The following is an 8,203-nucleotide window of genomic DNA, read 5'->3' as shown; positions in this document are numbered from 1 at the left end:
TTCCTTCCTTCCTTCCTTCCTTCCTTCCTTCCTTCCTTCCTTCCTTCCTTTCAACGGGGTCTTACCCTGTGCCCAGGCTACAGTAGCTTTATGAATAAAGTGTTTTTGAAAACCAGAGACTATTTTTTTTTTAGCATACTCGCCACAGAAGTAGTTTTTCTTTACATAGATTTCTAAATTTTATGGTTAGATTGAAGTTTAATTTCTATTGAGATTCTTCTAATTTAATTTCTTGTTATATCACAGACCGTTTTGTCTTTATTTCTCTATAACTGTTGTGTATAATTTAAACTTTAAATGAATTCATACAGGAATCATCTAATTAGAGCTGTGGCTCACATCAGTGTAATAAACCAAAGAGCAGCAACCTCTTTGGTCCTGAGTGCCAATAATGTGACATAATCCCTTCAGTTACTACTGAAGGACCTGGACAAAAGAGAAGGAAAGACAACGTGGAGAAAAGACTTGAGGGATTAGAGAATAGGAGAAAGAGAACAGAAAGGCACGAGAAATCTCGGGGAGAAGAGGTCATGAGGAAGACCCATGTTGTGGCATCAACAATTTCCAGTCACTGTAGCCAGCGCCATGTGTGTTCATTTAACACTGAGCTGGCCCTGATGGGTATAGTGATTAATGAATGGCATAGTTTCTGCCCTTGCGGAGTTTTAATCCTTCAGAGAAGTCACTCAGGTATTTAATTATGATAAAATGTGATAAATGTTAGATAGAGCAAATACAGAGTACTAGAATGTGTATCTACTTGACTCCCAACTTGTTCTCAAAAGCTACTGTAAGAAGTATGAAGTCACACTCTTGTCTGAAAGGATCTGCCCTATTCTCAGTTCTTTTCAAAGACAGACCACCCTCAATATGGTAAAGGACTATATTCTTAGTCCTGTTTAAAACTTGGCCAGGCACAGTGGCCCACACTTTGTAATCTCAGCACTTTTTGGAACGCTGAGGTGGGAGGATTGCTTGAGCTCAGGAGTTTTTATTTTATTTTGCAAAAAAGTAAAATAAAAAATTATCTGGACTTGGTGGCACATCCCTGTAGTCCCAGCTCCTGGGGAGGCTGAGGTGGGAGGATTCCTTGAGCTCAGGAGGTTGAGGCTGCGGTGAGCCCTGATTGCACTGCTGCACTCCAGCCTGGGTGACAGAGCAAGACCCTGTCTCACAAAATGAATAAAAATAAAACTGCATTAAAAAGGATTAATATGAGTAAGTGTTGTGACTTAGTGTTGTAAATGTTGAATAGAAAGAGGAACAGTTAATACTTCAGGAGAATTTTTATGAAATAATCTACATTAGGAAGTAATGGGTTTCTCATCTCATGAGATACTTAAGAAAAGACTAGATGGCTTTCAAAGATGTTAGGAAAAGAACTTCTGTGAATGGGAGGTTGAATTAGGTGACTGATGCTGTAAGTCACAATATAAAGTCATACTTGTGTTTTCTTCTAGAGTATTAGTTTTACTAGATTTGAGAAAACACTTGTTAACTACTTGTTCATGTTGTTGATGAATTTTATATGATATTTTATTGGTTGCAGATGGGGCAACTGTATACATAGATTTTCCTTTTAAGTACATGAAAAATTTGTGCATTACTATGCAAGGATGATTGGGCCAGTTCTGGGACTGTCATTATAAACCTCTGGTTATATATTACCTAAAGAAAAATGGGTTGATGAGTAGATCTTTAGCTTGGACCTTGTGAAGTGTGAAATTTATTCTAGGGTTAAAAGAAGGTTGTAGAAGACTATCCAGAGGCAAGTCTTAAGAAGAGAGTCAAGGTGAGGTTTATATGATTCTATGAACATCAAAAGGTTGTTTCTGAAGAATTGATTTAGGTAGGGTTCAGATAGCAGTAATTTAAATCTGTTTCCATTCAGTCACTCGACAATTTTTAATCTAATCGGTAATTTGTTTAAAAGGATGTTTTAGTTAGATTTTACAATATTAATTCTAAATGGATTCAGAAGAGTGAAAATACTTAAAGATCACTTTTCCCCTCTTGTTTAGATGCTTTTTTGTTCATTTATGAATATGCCATTAACCTTTTAAAATATTTACTAAAAACGATGTATTTAGCTGATTTTAGCTGTGTCTTGATAGTTTAATTATTGATAATCATGTTACATTGCTGTGTGAAACAAAACAAAACCAAAAAACCAGCCAAACAGTCCTGATTTTTCTGTGGCACAGTAACATGGAAATAAATTGCTCCTTTCTTTGATAGGGCAGCACTCTAATATCTATGAAATATGATGTATTTATCCATTTCTGTATCTTTTATCACCAAACTATATATTTTAAATGTCTCTAACAGAAACTTCTTTGGGTTATCTTTAAAAATGAAGATGTCTAAACACAGTTTTATAAATATATCTGGATTTTGTATACATTGTTTATTAAGATTTTTTTTTTCTTCAACTTTGTTTTTGTACATGTCATCTCTCATTGGGAAGGGGCTTTGTAATACTCATCGTCAAACAGTTTCTTGACACGTATGTAAAAAACAAGCAGATATATTTATCACTTTTGAATTGGAAAAAGAAAACAAATTATGAGATGAGTTGATTTTTCCCATGGTCTTAATAGGACTTAGATTTTAATTAAATTTTATTTTTTCTTTGGTTCCGAATTTTTGAATTTTAGTTTGGGGAGAGCAACAGAAGTACTATAATAGTAGTAATTGATAGTGTCACTGTCTTTAGTAGTAGTTGCTGTCTTTAGTAGAGGTAGTAGCGGCTGTACTAATAATAGGAGGAAGAGGATGCCCATATTTGGCAGGTAAGAAAACCGAGGTTTAGACAGCCACAATATTGTGTTAGTGAATGCACTGGAATTAGAAACCAGATTTGCCAGCGCACTGCTGTTTCCATAATACCATAACATCTCAATTTGGTATTTTGAGATAATGGTTGTAAAAGTGCTTTAATGATAAAGTATACAAAGATCAGGTGTTGCTGTGATATAAAATAAACTTTGGCTTCAGTTTACTAAAATGAGAATGTGAAAATAATCAGCATGCTTTGGGCAAAGGCAGGGAGGAGATGACAAGTGAAAGTCAAGTGTGAGATGGATATGTTGATCAAGTATATTTTACCCATTTAGTACAGAATTTTGTGGTTGGGTTGGGATTTTTATGATAGCGGTTCCTAACCCTCAGTCCCCTGCTTAACAGTATGATGACTGGGCATGAAAATGTGGCATGGTGATTGTCATATTGTCTCCAACTGTTTTGTGTTTTACACCTGGGATTGATGTATTTTTTAGTCAGAGATGATTAAGAACTCAAAGGTTTCTTTTGGCTAAAGTTAAAACATAAGAATCCAGTGCTCTTGGAGCTTAAACTCTTTAAGTATGCAAAAAGTAGGACATGCAAATGATGCACTTTTAGACTGAGAAATAAGTAGGCCTTCTAAATAAATAAACATCTATACCCTGTCTAAGTGTACTGTTCACACCAAGGGTGAAAGTGAGTAGGAAACTTGACTAGGAGAGGTGTTGTTACTTTCACTTAGAGGGGGGCCACTTCTTAGAAGAGGAGAAAATTTAGAGGTTCTTTCTTTAGTAGGGGAGGAGGGAGGAAAACTTCAGAGATCATGGGGTGAGTTGAGGAATGGGAGAACCAAACAGTAAGAATATGAAGTTAACATTTAGGGAAGGGAGGAATGAACTGAACGAAAAGGGGGAAAATAGGATGTAACATAGGTGGGTTTTGTTTATGTTCCTTTGTTAAATTACTGTTGTTCTGATGGCGATTGGGAGCCAATTACAGGGTTTGGGGGAGATAAAGTGATTCTGGAGAGAAGAGTAAATCCAGTTTGAGCAGCAGCATGTGTAACAGATGAGAAGGGAAGCAGTGTTCCAAGTTAATGAGGAAGGTTGATCTACCACTATTTAAATAGACCTAACACTTAAATAGACCCATTATTTGTGTCGAAGTAGAACTGTATTTTAAAACTTGAAATGTCTTCATATATGAAGGAAGAAGTATTTTGTGTACTATTAAACATTGCTTGGGTTCTGGTAGATTTATTGCAAATTCTCTCTTTCTCTAGGGTTTGGATTCAGGATTTGTTCCTAGTGTCCAAGATTTTGATAAGAAACTTACAGAAGCTGATGCTTACCTACAAATCTTGATTGAACAATTAAAGGTATGGCATTAGTTTGTATATTAAATTTATATAAATAGAAAATGTTACTGAAATTGATTTTTTAGTAAAAACAGTTACTTGATGTTAATTTACAGCCCTCATGTGGTTCTTCAGCAGTTTTTAAAGCAGACTTGATAGGTGACTTATTCAAAGGTCTTTATCTCTAATTATATTAGTAAACAGCATATTTACATAATGCTTTTTTGGTCATTAAGAAAAAGGTAAATATATAGGCATAATTAGAAAAAAATAAGGCGAGATTTGGTTCATATTCTGTTTAAAATTTCCACGAAACTGTGTTTTAGTGGCTCAATTTCTTTTTTTGTTTGTTTTTTGAGATGGAGTCTCTCTCTGTCACCCAGGCTGAAGTGTAGTGGCACGATCTTGGCTCACTGCAACCTCCTCCTCCCGGGTTCAAGCAATTCTTCTGCCTCAACCTCCTGAGTATCTGGGATTACAGGTGCCTGCCACCACGCCTGGCTGATTTTTATATTTTTAGTAGAGATAGGGTTTCACCATATTGGCCAGGCTAGTCTCAAACTCCTGACCTCATGATCCGCCCGCCTCGGTCTCCCAAAGTGCTGGGATTACAGGCGTGAGTCACCGTACCCTGCCTAGCAGCTCAGTTTCTAACACTTTTTTAATTTGAGGGAGATGGAATGTGGGGAAGTGATTTTTCTACCTCCTTTATCATTACTGAAATGAATTGTCTCCTTCAGTTCCTACTTAAAATTAATTAAAAGCAGAGGTGCTGGGAAAAGGACTGTTGATAAACTTCGAAAACAAAGCAGAAAAAAGCTTCAAGTTTGAATCGATAGTTCAATTTCTTACAAGTCATCTGTTTTCTTTTGCTTATAATTCTTCCAGAGTGACTGATCTTGACCAGTTAAAATGATTTCATATGATAGAATTTGATACAGTAGAATTTGACTTCGATTGAGTGCCTTGAAAAAAAAATACATGTTGTCTTGAAAATAATATATAAATCATCCCTGGACGAAATGTGTTTAAGAACTAATGTTTTATTTATTTATTTATTGTACAGACTATGTACATTCTAGAAGGTTCCTTTAGTGCTACACTGTTGTACTTTTTGTCCCAGCAATTTGAGGGCGTGCAAATTCCACAAAGTCATCAATAAGAACAGGCCATGCTCCTTCTTCATCATAATTAGACATGTCATCTGCAATCATTGTACTGAAAGTCAATTTCTGCTGGCTGGACTGAACTGAAGATCAATCCTCACAATTCAGACTGAGGGTTGAGACAAAACTTTAAGGATACATCTTGGACCATATCGTATTTCATTCTTCTAATGGTGGTTTGGGCTTGTCTTCTAGTCTGGGCTGCTCTAAACATTTATAATTCCAACATTGTGGATTTCATCTTATATCTGTGGACCATCCTAGTTTATTCTCCCATAAGTCTTAGAAGCTTTATGGTGATTATTTTGAGGTTTTCATTCTCGCATAAAGCACAATGCTGTCTTCATCAGAAACAGTTGGCATGAGAATTAAACATATGAACATCAAAAAAAAAAGAACTAATGTTTGCTTTTCTGTGTTTAGTGAATGTACATGGTGTAGTAAAGTGACTTGATACTATAACCATTTTTAAAAATCTTGTAGCTTTTTGATGACAAGCTTCAAAACTGCAAAGAAGATGAACAGAGAAAGGTAACTTCCATAACCATGATTTTGACGTTAAAAATTGTAAATTCCACAGCCTTTTGGAGAAGACTAAGTACCTTAGTGTGTTTTTACTTATTATAATAATATTATTGACCTACTATAATATTACTGCCATATGGACCTCAAGGGTACTTTTCTGATAAATTTCTGTTATGGTTTCATAAGTAAACAAAAGGATAATGTACCCAGTTGTGGGGGTTGTTTTGTTTTGTTTCATTTTGAGACAGAGTCTTACTCTGTTGCCCAGGCTGGAGTGCAGTGGCACGATCTCAGCTCACTGCAGCCTCCACCTTCTGGGTTAAAACAATTCTCCTGTCTCAGCCTCCCAAGTAGCTGGGATTACAGGCATGTGCCACACCTGGCCAGTTTTTGTATTTTTAGTAGAGACGGGGTTTCACCATGTTGGCCAGGCTGGTTTCAAACTCCTGACCTCAGGTGATCCACCCGCCTCGGCCTCTCAAAGTGCTGGGATTACAGTTGTGAGCCACCACACCCAGCCTAGAGTTTTAATATAATACCTTTTCTGTATCATATTCCTAGGAGTAAGTTATTTCCTTTTCCTGTATCATATGTTGAAGGTAGAAAGTTATTATATTTACATATGGTCACTTCAGATACCAATAAACCAACCAGCAAGAATGTTCAGAATAGATAAAAAGCCATATATGAAGAAACAAATCAAATACTGCTTTAATTATGGTTCTGCTATTGTCCCCCACTTCCTTTTCTGACAGCTACTTTGTAGTTTGCATATTGTCTTTTTTCTAATTAACATTTTTCCTCTCCTTGGCTATGTTTCTTTTTTTTTTTTTTTTTTGCTTTTCTGTTGACTATATAGCCTTGCATTTGGCTCTTTTATACCTGTTAATAGTAACTCATGTTCTAACTCACTTTTTATTCTTAGTTTTGGGATTCAGGCCCATGTCATTTTAAAACAACTTAGGAAAGATAAATGTGATTTCAAAATAAGTGAAATTCATAGAAAAACCAAAACTTGTTTTCAGGTAAGGAATAAGAATTTTTTGTTGTTGTTGTTGTTTTTTGTTTTGTTTTGAGAGACAGAGTCTTGCTCTGTCACCCAGACTGGAGTGCAGTGGCGCGACCTCGGCTCACTGCAAGCTCTGTCTCCCGGGTTCACGCCATTCTGCTGCCTCAGCCTCCCGAGTATCTGGGACTACAGGTGCACGCCAACACGCCTGGCTAATTTTTTGTATTTTTAGTAGAGATGGGGTTTCACCATGTTGGCCAGGATGGTTCTCGATCTCCTGACCTCATGATCCTCCCTCCTCGGCCTCCCAAAGTGTTGGGATTACTGGCTCGAGTCACCATGCTCAGCCAGGAATAAGAATGTTTTATATTATTCTTACAAACCTTAAATTGAATCACATGAATTTTATTAAAGAGGGTATATAATTCATAAAATGTCTGGAATTTTTATACAAATAATTGATTTAGATAAAAAACAAAATATAACAAAAGTACCCCTTTCCAGCTTGTTTGTACTCGCTTAGAATGAGTACATTTTGGTAAAATTCTTTAAATGACTAGCCAGTAAAAAACAACTGTGCTTCTTTGTCCTTCTGATATTTCTGTTTAAACTTACTATTTTTCACAGAAAATTGAAACTCTCAAAGAGACAACAAATGTAAGTTATATGTTTGATACACTCTGACTTTGCCTTAGAAAATGTTTAAAATGTTATTTCTATTTTAAGCTGCCACTATTGATGACAGCAATTGAAATGTTAGTTTTTATGAATTTATACAGGGGTGCTTAAGCATTGATTATTTTCTAAAGGAATTTAAAATAATGCTAATAGAATAAGCTCCTTAATTGAAATTGACTTCATGTACCATTTACCTGTTTCTGGTCTTGTCTGAAACCTTGGATAAAAGGTGTCATCCACGCACAATGGATATGTTATTTCATATTTTTAAAAAATTAATTTCTTTGATTCTTAAAGACAGGGTTTTACTATGTTGTCCGGGTCTCAACTCCTGGGCTCAAGCGATCCTCCTGCCTCAGCCTTCAAAAGTGGCGGGATTGGCCGGGCACGGTGGCTCACGCCTGTAATCCCAGCACTTTGGGAGGCCAAGGTGGACGCATCACTGGAAGTCAGGAGTTCCAGACCAGCCTGACCAACATGGAGAAACCCCGTCTCTACTAAAAATACAAAATTAGCTGGGTGTGGTGGCTTATGACTGTAATCCCAACTACTCTGGAGCCTGAGACAGGAGAATCGCTTGAACCCGGGAGGCAGAGGTTGCGGTAAGTTGAGATCGCACCATTGCACTTCAGCCTGGGCAACAAGAACGAAACTCTGTCTCAAAAAAAAAAAAAAAAAAAAAAA

General features: G+C 36.5%; 1 protein-coding gene across 14 annotated transcripts in view; it reads left to right on the top strand.

Moving 5' to 3' along the window:
* The window catches only part of OSBPL9 (oxysterol binding protein like 9), a 176,195-nt gene that overhangs the window by 124,262 nt on the left and 43,730 nt on the right, over window positions 1–8,203 (top strand). For all 14 annotated transcript variants that reach the window (XM_017875421.1, XM_017875422.1, XM_017875420.1 and 11 more), the window contains 3 exons: window positions 4,067–4,162; window positions 5,791–5,838; window positions 7,469–7,498. In XM_017875421.1, the coding sequence (XP_017730910.1) occupies window positions 4,067–4,162; window positions 5,791–5,838; window positions 7,469–7,498 (174 nt within the window). The remainder of the gene's footprint in view (window positions 1–4,066; window positions 4,163–5,790; window positions 5,839–7,468; window positions 7,499–8,203) is intronic.

Source organism: Rhinopithecus bieti, unplaced genomic scaffold, assembly GCF_001698545.2.
Source record: "Rhinopithecus bieti isolate Rb0 unplaced genomic scaffold, ASM169854v2 scaffold_10017, whole genome shotgun sequence".
Taxonomy (NCBI): Eukaryota; Metazoa; Chordata; class Mammalia; order Primates; family Cercopithecidae; genus Rhinopithecus; species Rhinopithecus bieti.
This window is presented reverse-complemented; position numbering and strand designations above follow the sequence as displayed.